Source organism: Temnothorax curvispinosus, unplaced genomic scaffold (genome assembly GCF_003070985.1).
Source record: "Temnothorax curvispinosus isolate PA1 unplaced genomic scaffold, ASM307098v1 QBEX01015926.1, whole genome shotgun sequence".
Classification (NCBI taxonomy): domain Eukaryota; kingdom Metazoa; phylum Arthropoda; class Insecta; order Hymenoptera; family Formicidae; genus Temnothorax; species Temnothorax curvispinosus.
Window position 1 is genome coordinate 123,579 of NW_020225706.1, and position 15,444 is coordinate 139,022.

The window sequence follows — 15,444 nt, forward strand, 5'->3', positions numbered from 1 at the left end:
TATAAAGATTTAAAGTGAAAGTAATAAAATACTGGAATACAGTCATATGGTGTGAAGGAAGGCACGAAGTAACATAGAAACAAAACTTTGTGTACAGTGCAGTTTGCAAAATCGTTTTCTTTCCTCGTAAAATTTTTCATACGATTATAATCATGAGGATTGAACATATAATTAGTAAGATAGAGCAGCTTTTAGCGCTCAGTAAATCAATAACTGATTCTTATAATAACTTGGTAAGGATTGGCTTGACTAACATCACCAATCAACGTATTCACAATCGGCTGTCAGACCTCAAAGATGATTGGAATCAGTTCTCTCTAATTCATGATGCTGTCTCGGTTTCAATCCCTGAACTTTTAATTGAAGAACAAGTAGAAGTTCATAATCACTCTTATTTTGATGAAAATGTATATAATGCCACTAAAGAGGGTTATCTTGAGGCGCTTGGAAAATTTATTTCCCTGCTTGATTTAGATCAGACTTCGGTGACTGGGTCATCATCTTCACAAACGATCTCTCTTCCTAGTACCAGTACACATTTCTTTCCACATACAAGGCTACCTCAAATTGTTATTCCTCCATTTAATGGAGAACCAGAAAAATGGCTTCCTTTCAAAGGACTTTTTGTTTCAGTAGTGATTGATAATTCTCACATACCAGATATTGAAAAATTGCAATATTTAAAAACCCTCTTAAAGGGTTCAGCTTTTCAATTGGTACAGCATACTGCGTTGACGGCGGACAATTTTAAGAAAACTTGGGATTCACTTACAGCCTTTTACGAGAACACTCTTACATGTTAACACTACATTACAATCCTTAATGAATCTTAAACGTATGACGAAGGAATCCGCTAAGAAGCTTGAGTTTTTATATTCTAACATAACACAACTATATCGTACTTTTGAAACTTTGGAGCGTCCAGTCAGTACGTGGGACGATTTCTTAGTCTTCATATGTTCACAAAAATTAGATTCAGAAACTGCCAAATTATGGGAATCTAAATTAGGCTCGTCTAAAGCTCCTCCTTTGTGGACTCAATTCAAAGATTTTTTATTTGATCGTATGTCGTCCTTACAATCTTATGAAAGATCTCAAAATGTTAAAATTCTGCAACCAACGAAGCAATCGACAGCGACGGTAAATCATCAAGGAAAGTCAAACTATGATTCTTCCAATCAACAAACCAATTGTGTTATATGCACGGAAGGGCATTTTATGTCATCGTGCCCTCAATACAATCAAAAACCTGTACAACAAAAATTAGCTATTATAAAAAAATACCAACTTTGCTATAATTGCTTAGGCACACATCGTGTTTCATCTTGTCGAATAACTAGACGTTGTCAGAAGTGTGGACGCAAACACCACACTACTATTCATGAAAGTAGAGAATCTACATTGAGTGAAAAGAAAAATTCTAGTAGTAATGCAGAATCCCTTTCAAGCTCACCTTAACTTGACCAGGTTTATAATCACGATTAATAGCGAATTTTTGGATTTAGTTAAAAGATTTTGGGAAGTTAGAGAAATGTTAACCTTTAATAAGCCATTATCTGCTAACGAACAAGATTGCGAAAACCTTTTATAGCTACGCATTCGAGAAACGCGAACGGGAGATACGTAGTAAAGCTTCCTTTCAAGAAATCGACGAAAAAACTCGGTAATTCTAAATCAAAAGCAATTCGGTTAGCAACGAATTTATTCAATAGATTTTTTTAACAATATAACACACTAAAACCTACTCGGATTTTATTCAAGAATACAAAGGTTTGAAGCAAACGAAAAGGGTTCCAGATGATCAAAGCTTAAGTACTAAATTAAGAGTTGTTTTTTAACGGTTTCAGCAAAACAACTTCGGGATATTCGTTGAATCAATTACTTCACTCAGGAGCAAAATTGCAAAGTAACTTATTTAATGTTCTCATTTGGTTTAGATTGTTCAAGTACGTTTTCTTTGCTGATATCAAAAAAATGTATAGACAAATACGCGTTCATCCTGATGATTGGGATGTACAAAGAATTATTTGGATAGACTATTTAGGTCGACTCATTATTTTCATTTTGCTTACGGTTACCTATGGTTTAAATTGCGCTCCTTTTCTAGCCTTGCGCGCTCTCAAACAGTTAATCATTGATGAGGGAGCTAGATTTCCTTTAGCTATCCCTACCATGGAAAATGGATCCCTACCATGGAAATCATATATTGATGATTTTTTTGGAGGCGAAGATACTCTTGAGAAAGCTTGTAAAGAGCAGACCAGGTAAATCGGCTCTGCATGGCGGGCGGTTTCACATTGAAAAAGTGGATTAGTAACGATCCTTACGTTCTTAAATTCATTCCTGAACAGAATCGAATTAGTGCATTAACTGTTCAAATTGATGATTCTTCAATTGTTCATGCTCTCGGATTGGCATGGCATCCATCCACGGATCAATTTAATTTCATTTTACGTTTAGATGAACCGAAGACTATTTCTAAACGAACTATCTTGTCAACTATCTCAAAACTGTTCGATCCGCTTGGATTCATATCTCCTATTACCATTGCTGGTAAAATTTTAATACAAGAATTGTGGTCTAGTGGACTGGGGTGGGATGATTCACTCCCTCCTGTACTTATAGATAAATGGTCAGATTTTGTAAAAAGGCTGCAAGATGCTTCAAACTTTACTTTTCCAAGATGGATCGGTTTTAACTCGATTGACTCATTTGAACTCCATGGGTTTTGTGATGCTTCTCAGCAGGCAATAAGTGCAGTAGTATATCTTAGATCTTGTTCTAGCGATGAATCCGTTACAATCACTCTTGTAGCTTCCAAAACAAAGGTCGCACCTTTGAAACGACTTACAATACCAAGACTTGAGCTTTTAGGAGCTGTATTGCTCGTTAAATTGGTGAAATCTATCCTTCTTACAATTGGAAAACCTGTACCAATATTCGCATGGATAGATTCTCAAGTAGCTCACACATGGATTACTAATCATCCTTCTCGTTGGAAGGAGTTCGTACAAAATAGGGTTTGTTACATACAAGAAACATTGCCACAATGCAAATGGAGATTGGTGCCAGGAGTAGAAAATCCAGCAGATTTAGCAACTAGAGGAATTACTCCTTCTCAACTTACTGAAAGTTTTATATGGTGGAACGGTCCTGAATGGCTTCCTCAACCCAGGGATACATGCCCACAGGTTTCTATTTCGCACATTAATAAAAATCTTGAAGAAAAGGATAGTAAAGTCTGTACTATTGTAACTACGAAACACACTAAGGTGTGGGATCTTCTTTTCCGATATTCAAATCTTACAAAATTATTAAGAATTACAGCCTTGTGTCGCAAAATTGCAAAGTTAAAACATAATAAGAAGTCAGAATTAAGCTCGTGTCTTACTGTTAGTGAACTAGAAACCAAACGGCAGTTTTGGGTAAAATCAATTCAACATTGTTCATTTTCTTCGGGAATTAAGGTCTTATCGCAAGGAAATTCACTGCCTAAGTCAAGTGCATTATCATTGCTTACTTCGTATATTGATTCTTATGGATTGCTTCGAGTAGGCGGTCGGTTGCAACATTCGTTATTGTCAGACACTGCTAAGCATCCTTTCATTCTGCCAAAGGATTCTGTTCTCATTACTCTGGTTATATCTGATGCACATTCTCGTACATTACATGGAGGAACCCAACTCACTTTATCTTTGATTCGTCAAAATTACTGGATTGTGAGAGGTCGAGTCGCAGTAAAGTCATTTATTTTAAAGTGTGTAAAATGTACTAGATATCGTCAACAACGAGCTCAACAACTCATGGAGCAATTACCTGTTGAAAGAGTTACTCCGTCTCGCCCGTTTCTCCATTCAAGGGTAGATTATGCAGGACTTTTTACAATTAAAACATGGAAAAGACGAAATACTAAAACTTACAAAAGGTATAATTCTCTATTTGTTTGTTTTGCAACTAGGCAATTTACCTGGAATTGGTTACTGATTACTCTACTGATTCATTCATCGCCGCAGAAAGATTGTTATAACAGACATTAGAAAGCTTTTGGTCTTATTGGTTCAAGGAATATTTACAACGACAACTATTTAATTATAAATAGAATAAGGTCAATCCTTCGATAGCAGAAGGTGCAATCATTCTTGTAGTTGATGAACGGTATCCTCTATCTAAGTGGCTACTAGGAAGAGTGATCAAAACGCATTCAGGACCTGACGGTCATATCATAGTGGCAACGATTAGGACACAGACTTCTGAGTTTAAGCAACCAATCACTAAGATGTGCCCTCTTTCAGTGAATACTCAGAAACCATAATCATTGTTCGTTAACTTGGGTTAACGAAGGCGGGCGGAATGTTTGAAAACGCGATAAGATATTGAGGAGAGAAGGGTGAATGTTGCCATCTATGATATTTCATAGAAAGTACTAGCGATTTTGTAAACTCACTTCAGTTGGCGAATCTAGTTCCCTAGAAAAATTGTATAGCGTAAAGCGCTAGAGGCGCGACGTATCGATATTCAATTCATGTGATTGCCGCGTGAAGAAGAAAGCGCGCGTGCATGTACAAACTTGCGGCCCGGGCAACCGGCGTTATTCGTTTCTTGTTTGTCTATCAGTGAAGACATTTTTTCTGACCTTCTGCCGTGTAATCTGAATTCGTTATTATATTGAATCCGAGACATTGTAAACGACGAGTGTGATACTTTATGTAACTGAATGAGAAGTACGAGAGGATCCGAGGGACTGTAATGAGAAGTACGAGAGGATCTGAGGGACTGTAATTGGCACACGGCAGGATCAGGGCTCGATATCATTCTCAGACGTATGAGAGATCAACGCCATTACTCCGTTTCTTGATGATGACGACACATTCTGGAGAGACCAAGGGAGCGACTATTATGGACATAGTCTGTTCGGACCTTTTCTGGAAGTGCATTCAAAACGGTAGACATCAGAATACAGGTAACTCTTAGATTTCTGAATAAGAATCATTGATCCTCATAAACAGTATCGGTTACGATCATTGATTCCAGAAATCTCGAGAGATCTACCGTTCAGTAAACGACATAAGAAAGGCTTCAGCACTCAGCGGAGCATTTTATTGACGGGAACGATAATCGTTCATCTCACTTGAGTACTCAAGATATTTATTTACGGGTTGCAACCATTTTTTTTTACTGTTCATTCTTGCTATTTTATTTTGGCCAAGTAAAGTAAATTATGTAAGCTTACGACACGTTTAATTCTATTTTGTGTGATAGTTAATTTCACATATTTCTTTATACATATTTGCGAAGAGATTCATTTGTTTAATCAATACGAATTAATGCGTCAAATGTTTAAGATAAGATGTATATTGCTTCAATTGTTCTGAACAAGATTCGCCATAAAATTCAACGCTCATTTATTCAAAAATTATATTCAACGGTGTAACACACAATCCATCGATTCATATGAAATACTTTAAATCTTCGTTGCGTTTTCACGAATCGATGTTGAATTAATGCGTTTAATAAAGATTATTATTTAACGCATTATTCACTTATAAAAATTTATGTGTATGATTATTTTGGTTCATTATTAATTATGATATCATTTTCTTGTCATGTCTAATAGTCTTTTCAGTGATTAAATAATTTAAAGATACATTTAAGTATATCATATCATATTAATTCTTTCGTTATAATTACCTTGTAATATTATTATTTTACATTTCAAGTTTCAAATTGAGATCATATAGTCAATTAATGTTTATATTCCTGTCATTGAACGGACTATTACAATGTAAACTATATATTGTTTCTTGATTAATATGATTATTGAATTTTGCCATAATGGTTTATGAATACGATTGAAAATTATCCTGCTATATTCTAAATATATTTTATTTTGTCAACAATTAAAACTCAGTGTTTCCTTCACCGCCATAGCCCACGATCTATACGGGTTGTGTACAATATTAAATTTTATATTATAGTAAACCCTAAATAATATATATTGTAATATAAAATACTATATTATTTAATATAAAATAATGTTATAATGATGTGTAATATATAATATATACATATATGTATACATATATATATAACACTTATATATATATATATTAATTATATATATATATATATATATATATATATATATATATATAATACAATAAGTGCTGAATATAATCACGTAATATACTTACTTTTTTACATTCTTTTTGATATATGATAATACAATGTATAACCAAAATATTATATATTTTTATATTATTTATTGTAGTGTGCTTAAGTAAACATATTATTCACAATAACTTATAATAATTTTTACAATACAATATACATCATATTATTAAAAATATATGGTATTGTGTACAAAACTTTGTACAAAGCTCTTTTTAATAATTAAATATGACTCTGACTTTGATACACGAATCAGTGTTATTAAACTACAAAATCCTATTCTATTTTTAACAAATTCCAAGCATTAAAGGCTAAAATTTATATTAATAACTACTTATTTATTACATCATGCCGAAGTTTCTTCTGATAATAATTTATCATCCTCATTGACAGTACAAGACGCCACCTTTTCATTTGATTTTGCAACCTAATTGTAAATAAATCGAATAATATAATTATATAAACAATATATTAAATTTTATATTATAGTAAACCTTAAATAATATATATTGTAATATAAAATACTATGATATTTAGTATGAAATGATGTTATAATATATAATATATACATATATGTATATAATACAATACGAGGGTTGTTTGATAAGTTTGGTAAAAAACATTTTTTTTAAGAAAAAAAACGTTTTTTTATTCTTTTTTCATTTTTGTGGCAACTGCTAAATCTCTCGCTTCAAACAATTGCCAAACGTGAATAACGCGTCACTTCTAGTTGAAATTTGGCCTAGGTCAAACAGAGTGGAACTTTCCATCACGTCACCAAATAGGTTGTAACACCATCTCATACACCAAACTTATCAAACCACTTTCGTATATATAATTTAATAATTAAATTATTAATTTTTTACAACAAAATAAGATGTTATCTAATCAAGAAAGATGAATTTAACTAAAAAATAAAAAATTAATTTAATAAAAAAATAATAAAACCTTGACTTGATGAAGTTCTTCAGACGCAACATCTTTCCTTGAAGTCTTTAAATATTTTCTTACAAATGGTGCTACGAGCATCGGATCTAATTTTTCAACATCTTCGGAAGTAATTAGAGTTACGATGAGACTAACACTCATAGTCACTAAGGCACCAGTCATAGTATACCAAAGGTAACTGAGACGGTATAATGCCCATGGCTCCCTATTAAATATAATAATTATTATTATATTATTCAACAAAAAATAAACTTTTGAAACGCTCAAAATTGTGCCATTTTTAAATCTTCGAAAGTCGCTAACAAATCATTACAAGAAAAATATTTAAAAAATATTTTAAAGCTTGAAATTTATAGTTTAATATACTTGCGATCGTTTTTGACCATTTTTTATTTGCATAACTTTAAAAAAAATACCCAGATAGACATATGTCGGCATATTGTCCGTACAGTAAGGAAATTTGAAAATTGGAAGTTGCTGCATAGATATTAAAAAATACGTCCTCATAAGACATGAATGTTATCAGCAAATAAAAGAGATCTTCTCATGCTGTAAAAATTGCAGCAATATGCTGCTCATTTTGCCAGAAACAGAGCACAATTAATTGGACATTACTGAAGCAATAAGAAGTTGCAATAACATATGTTGACTAAAATTATGCAGGGCAGTGTGGTCTAGTAGTAGAACGCCAAACTCATAATCTGATGAAACCAGGTTCGAGAGTCCACTTGAACCACGTAAACATGGAATTTTAATATTACGAAAGCTGCGCCTCTCGCGCGAGAAATTGACTCTCGTATGGAGAAAACTGAGCTTCGTCTTTCGGAAGAGACGTTAAATCGTTGGTCTAAAAAAGGTTAAGTGTAGAAATGAGGATATATAGTGGTGAATGAAAATTGTAACCCCAAGAGATTGATTAAAAACCTACTAAAATTATGTAATAAATAATATTAACAATATTAAAATAACATTATATTAAAATAATAAATATAATTAAAAAATTGTAATCTATTGCGTGAATAATTAACTTAATTTGTCGGGAACGACTGCGGACAATCAGAGGATGATCAAAGCACTAAACGCTCCCAAGCCATGTGCGTACAGCCACGCGCTTGCCTGAAAAAATCCATTCTCTTTTAGCCGGTCATCCATCCAAGTAGTAACCCACGCCTCACGTTGTTTGACTTTTGATGATTGAAGGCTAGTGATGATCCTCTGACTCTGAGGCTTCTTTCTTACTTATACTTGTATATAACACATCTTTATAGTGTTCAAAAATCGAAGCAACAAAATGACAGTATAATGCCAGCATTTTGTGTAGAGAGTGGTCCCATACCGACCGGTCGTACCATACCGACCCCCCCATGTTTCTCACAGATGATGCTGCCAGCCGAACTGACAGTGGCGGGACTGGAACGCTCTTATAATATTGACAACTTGGTCATAGGTTATCTATACTTCTCATTTTATTGTAAGGTTTTCGCGTCCTATTGTGTTTTGACAACAGTGGAATTCATTTCTGAGCTACACGGTACTTCAATTAGTAGTGCTTATTTGTTTGCAGAAAAATCGAAAGGTAAGTTATTTTGATTACTTATAGCCTCGGTCGCCGCGTTTATAAAAATTGCGCCCAGGGGCTTGTGATCTTCGAGCGCCCCGATCTAGCTCCCTCCTTTGCCAAATGAACAAACAGCATATAATTAAATAACATTTTTAATATTTATTAAACTTTTAAAACATTTAAGAACAGATAAATAATTAAAAAAATGGAACATTTTGTTATAAATGTACTTTTCGACTTTTTTTCTCTGCAAATATTTGCATTATATTATCGAAGTTTATTTTAGCTGAAAACTCCGATTCAATATTTAAAATAGAAAGATTGTTTAGCTTTTCTTGACCTAATGTTGACCTAAAAGCATTTTTTACTCTCTTCAATGCCGAAAATGATCGTTCACCGCTACTGTTTGTTAAGACTAGGCAAAGATATATTCTTATTGCCACTTCGACATTTGAAAAAGTGGCTTGAATTTTATTTTCCTGTATTAATTTTAAATAAGATACTGGAAGTGGAATATCGGAAGGAAATTCTTCATTCTGGATAAAATATCTAAATTGAATGATTTCTTCAATAAACTCGTCCTCTAGATCGCAATTATACAGTGTTTTTACTAAATTTTTCGCGCAAACTCTTAGTTGATCATTTCCAAATTCAGAATGAAGTTGTAGCTTACTTAGAAATCCAAATGTTTCCGAATAATATTTATAGCTTGCCACTCTTTTTTCTAGGGCATGGATAAAGTTGTCCCAAATTGGAAAATAAACTTTGATTTTCATTGCATCTCTGGCATCGAAAACAGTCTCAACTTCTGCACTTTCATCAAAGTGGCGCTTTCTTTTACGATTACTTTCAGAATCGTACTCCTCACAGGCAGATTTTTCTCTGCCTCTTTTTTCAAAATCCAGAAAGTATTCCGTTGTTCTTAGATTTAAGAGATAATCCTTTAAAGAATTATACAATTTTACCACAGTTTCCAAATCAATATTAATATTTTGCAAACTTTTATTTGTAGCGTTGAATTTTTGTAAAATATCATTCCAAATTTCACAAATAATTGCAATTTCAAGGTTATTCAATGAGTTAATAAAAAATTGTGCTTCTATTCTAGTTGTTTGCTTTTGACTGCTGTCAATTCTAAGCTCTTCTAAAGCATTTCGAAAACAACTATATCCTAGAGACAAAGCTTTTATAACGTCCGCTCGGCTGACCAACGAGTCTCACTTAGTCTTTTTGGTACTAGATTAGAGTCCGATGTCAATAAGTGTTTTCTCATAATCTCCCATCTAGCTGGTGATCCAGAAAAAAATACATATATATTTTGCACAAATAAAAAAAACCTGGTGGCTTCTGGACAACAATCAGCTCCGCAGTTTCCAACTAGATTTAAGGAATGCGCCGTGCAAGAAAAATAAAAAGCCTATTTGTTTTTCTTTGCAAGCCATGCCTGCAATCCATTATAACATCCAGACATATTTGCAGCGTTGTCGTATGATTGACCTCTGCAGTTTTGAAAATCAATATTTAAATCTTTTAAAGTTTTCAAAACTGCGACACCCATTTGCTTTCCTTTGTGTCCAATATTTGGTAAAAATACTAGAAAAATACTAGAAAAAACGCTCTACAGGACAACTATTGGCAGAAACATATCGAATAACAATAGTTAATTGGTCAACATTTTCGATATCTGGCGTTGAGTCAACAATTATAGAAAAATATTTTGCATTTTTTAATTCGCGAACAATAGATTTTCTAACGTGTTCTCCTAAGATCTCGATATAAATTCATCGCAGATTGTATTCGATAGATATGAAACGTGTCCTTTCTTTTTGTTTCCATGCTGTGCAATATGGACCTTTAAAAAATCGTCGTATTCCGCCAATAGCTCTAAAGTTCCAAGAAAATTTCCATTGCGAGAATTAAAAAGCTGTTCATTACTACTACGGAAAGCCAATCCACGTGAAGCTAAAAATCTTATCACAGATAAAATTCTTTTTAACACCATACACCAATAATTTTTTTCTTTGACCAATTGTATTTCGAGAGCTGTATCTATACGCCCTTCAATTTTAGATCTTGTCAAGAAAAATCCAGCCGATTTTTTATAAGAGAAAGATATCTCGTGTTGAGCAATTCTCTCTTCATGTTTCCAATCTTTAAATCCTTTGCAGAAGCTATTTTTTTTATCACCAAAAAGCTTGCAATATATACAAAATATTTTTCTGCTTGTTCGAGAATATATCATCCAATCTCGTTTTCGAACTTCCATATTTTTTAATTTTCGAAAAAACATACTTTTTCTTGCATATCTATTTTGAGTAGCTCCAACGATAAGCGAGGTTGAAAAATCTAATGCATCTATGTCTTGATTTGGCTGATTTTTTAATATATAAGTAATGAATGCGTGGCCTTCCTTCCATGTTTCCCGATCTTCAATGTCAATTTCATTATCATTGATTTTAATTTCTTCAGATATCTTTAATGTATCAGATGTGATATCAATATTCAAAACTTTAGATTCGTTTTCAATCTCGTTTTGTCCTATCAATTCCTCCACACTCACGCTATTAAAAATGAAAAAAATATTTCAGTTTTCGAGAGTTACCAGAAAATATATTGATCATATGATTCAATGTATAATAGTGTAAATTTCATAAAATAACAAGTCGATCTATTGATCTATAGATAGATTAATTGGATATCATAAAACAGAAATATAAAATAAATACGAACGCTTTATAAATCCAAAAGAACGGCCAGACAATACATCCACTAAATGCGTGCGTCTGTTTACTCAAGAATTTAAAAACACGAGTATTGTACGATAAAAACTAAAGAGTCACTTTTCAACTCATTTTTCAACATTATTATTTGAATTTTTGGTTTCAGACACATGTTTTTGTGTTGGCACAAAGAAATTCTTCAATTTTGGAACTTTATCAAGCACTTCTTGTTCCTTTTTAGACTTTTCAGCATTTAATTTTCTTCTTGCACTACCACTCAACTTTTTGTTAAACATTTCGTATTAGTTATCGATTAAAATTACTTTGAGGTATACCAAATGTTAGTTAAACGCAACAGAAGAATATAAAAAATCTAAAGTAATCGTGATCAAGACCCAACACGTTTGCCTAAAAGCTGCGCTAGCTGTGGTTTATCGTGGCAGACTCAGGCAGACTGCAACACAGAAACAATTGAATGTTCCGCTCGTTCATTGTTTTTCCGCTCGAATCTTTTTCGCTAGTAAAATATTAAACAAAAGCCGCGAGTCAAACTAAAGATTTAGGAAAAAGGGCGAGTAAAAGCCAGGCGCGAAAATAAGGCGTAAAAAAACTTGTTTGTTTTTCTTTAAATTTCTTTATTCTAAAAAATGTACGTTTCAATGCTTTCTTCAGATCATCCTCAAAGCAAATTACAAAAACTACATACAAAAATATACATCATTACTTGATCTGATTCACAATTTGCTGAGAATGATCCAAAAAAAGGATCGAAACGTACATTTTTTAGAATACAGTAAAAAAAAATTTTATTTTTTATTTTTTAAAGCTATGGCGCCCCTGGCGCTTGGGCGCCCTAGGGCTCCAGCCCCAAAAGCCCATAGGTAAACGGGCTATTCGGTTTCAACGCACGCTACTAAAATTAGATTGCCTCTGTTGCCATCAGTGAACGACGAGCCGTTATGTGAAAAATGTCGGAGTGGTCCGAAATCAACCGCCAAGTGGTGGTCCGAAAGCGACCCCCATTTTTTAGAATCGTAATTGTTTATAGAGAGTTTTTAAGGGGCAAAATGTTATTAAGAATGACTTCTGACGATAATCACACATGTTTATTTTAGAAATGGGACGAACATTTAAAAGAAAAACCCCGTAAGGTAGAAAACCAAGCTGAACAGCGATTTTGACATCCGACGCTGAGATAAAACAAATTGCCGAAGAAAAAAATACACGAAGTGCATTGGAAAAAATGAAAAGAGATAAACAACAACAAAAAAAAACAGGAACAAAAGCAGAAAGAAAAAGAAAAACAAAAAAAGCAACAAAAAGAAAAAAAGCGGCAGAGACAAGAAAAGAAAAAAAAAACAAATGCAAAAGAAAAACGGCAAAATAAAAAGCAAAAACAATAGAAGAAAACAAAAAAACAAATTAAGCCACAGCCCTTGATTAATTCATTAACTCATTAATTCATTTTTGTTTCCTAAAAAAGCATTAAAATGTATTTGAATAAAGTAACAAACATTTCAATTAATTCCAAATCATCGTGTTTTAGTTACAAATTACAATGAAAACTCGAAATTTTACTTCTTCTTGCGATTTGCTAAAAAAAATAGGGGGTCGGTTGCGGACCATGTGGAGGTCGGTTTCGGACCACTTTTTTTGAGCTTGTCGAAAACGTAGACTTTTGCCTTTGTTCTTTGTATCTCTCAGAACGACACCCATAAACCTTACCAACCGGCGGAAAGTTTAGAGAAATGATCACTCTAGACAGTAAAACTTTAAACCCGTCAAAAAAGTTATTTTCAACAACTTTATGGCCTTTACCATTTGGCCGGTCGGTATGGGACCACTCTCCCCTATACAAAAATTTAGTTCTAATATTTAGCTATACATATATACTGAATTGTAATATGCAATATTTTATGGTAATAAAATACTATGTTTCTAAATAACAATATGCAAATTTAAAATAGCATAAAGACGCAACTACCTTATAAATAGATTACAATAGAATAATACTAAATTAATATTTGTCAAATAGCTTGCTTTAATTATTGCTTCCACAAATAATACAATTAAAATATAATTTTATACTTGAAACATTTTATATATAATTGCAGTTGTCCGTTTGTAACAAAGTAGAAACATATTGCTATATCATGAAATAAAAATATATAATAACAATATGACATTATAATAAGTACACGTTTATTTCACTTATTTGTAATTTTATGTTGTTACACTAGCAGCACAAAGTATGCGTAAAATGTTTACATGCTATGTTCAACACGTCTGTCTATCTGGGTAATTTGTTTTGTTTCTTAAAATTACATACTTTCAACATTCTGTAATTTGATTTAAAAATTTGTCTAAAAAATATCCGCAAATCAGTGCGATTCAGTAAAAGACAGCTTAACGTTACGTATTGGTGATTGCTAAGCGCATGCACTCTCAATGCATCGCCGCGAGAACAGCAATTGCAATCAGCATGGAACGCTGGGCTGTCTCTTTCTCGCCACGACTTGAGGCAAAAAATGACACGCTGAGAATTCTTGCGTGCCATTTCTCACTTCTGACGCGCGGATGTACCTTTATTTGCGTATTTTTATTAATTAATATCTCATTAATTATTGAGAAACTTGCAAAACAGTACAAGACTTTTCTATTCAGTTTAACCCGCTCTACTCATCCACGAGCAGTGGATTACATGTATTATCAGAGAGAGACACACTATATACATATACATCGCATTGTTAATTCAAGATCGAGGCTCCTTCATTTTAATAATTAGACAACATCGAAATCTGACAAAGTGATAAACTGCAAGAAATTCACGTGCGACTAATATGAGATAGGTATATATTTTCCGTTCCTATGCCCTTTGTTCCTTGTTGCGATATATTATTATGTAACATGACTTCGTAGGTTTAGTACTCTGGATAAGGACACAAAACGATTGTCGAAACGTCGAGGATTGAATTAATGTAAAGCGTCAGTTTGGTCAAATAATACCGCTTATTATTTAATAAATTACATTAAAATTTTTTATTGAAGTTATTTGTAGCTTTGCATAAATAATTACCAACTCGAATAAAAATTATTAAAGACTTTACATTTTTTAATTTAATTAATAAAAATTAGTTACTGGTTATACAGGGTATATAGCAAAAAGGTCGGGACACTGAATTATCTCGGAAAGATGACGTTTTCGGAAGAAATATTTACAAAAGTTGTAGTGTACCAAGTTACTTATTATGTGGTGAGATTGGTTTGACCTTGAACGATTTTGGGAAAGTCACATCAAGGTCATATTGAGTTCTTTAAACGGAGATCTATTTTTCATGACATATTCTTGTAGCTTTTGTCGAGGCGTTTTCAAAATACACTAATATGCTAAAGCTCTCTTTCGTTAAGAATTTCCTGAGATATTTTAAATTTTATCATGACATTTTTAATAAACTAGATATCACAGACGCGCGCTTCACGCGCGCTATTTAGCTTTAACATTATAGGGGAAGGTGCTGTACCTCGGAACACTTTTAAGTTTTTGATTTTTCTGAGCCACAGTTTTAATTAAAAATTTTTTCAAAATATATATTATTGAAGTACATATATATATATATATATATATATATATATATATATCTTAGTATAAAAAAACCCAAATTTTTATTACCATCTGGTAAAAGAATACAACAAATTTTTATAATTGGAAATTTTGTTTCCAAGGTACAGCAGCTTGATGTACCTACCTTGGAACACTCCCTTTTGTACTTTAGAACACCTATAAAAAATTTTAATTAAAAAAATAAGTAAATTTTTTTAAAGAAATATAATATTTTACTAAATTTAGTTACATCTTGGTCAATTATTAAATTGAAAATGACAATCAAATCTAACGAGATAAATCTACCGTCAGAAATAAAAACAACCGTTCATAAAAAGTAATCTTGCGCTTTTTTCTTAACTATGCTTTTATTTTTCTCTCTAATAAAATATTTATTAATAAAATAAAGCAAAAAAGCAAAAATAAAAATAAAATAAAATAATATC

The 15,444-nt window shown here is 32.5% G+C and overlaps 1 protein-coding gene across 1 annotated transcript in view; it reads right to left on the minus strand.

Moving 5' to 3' along the window:
• Nucleotides 1-6,273: 6,273 nt before the first annotated feature.
• The window catches only part of LOC112466152 (sodium-coupled monocarboxylate transporter 1-like), an 81,083-nt gene continuing 71,912 nt past the window's right edge, over nt 6,274-15,444 (minus strand). The window contains exons 8-9 of the mRNA XM_025034084.1: nt 7,117-7,321; nt 6,274-6,595 (exon numbers count right to left, since the gene is read on the minus strand). Coding sequence (XP_024889852.1) covers nt 6,515-6,595; nt 7,117-7,321 — 286 coding nt within the window. The 3' untranslated portion in view covers nt 6,274-6,514. The remainder of the gene's footprint in view (nt 6,596-7,116; nt 7,322-15,444) is intronic.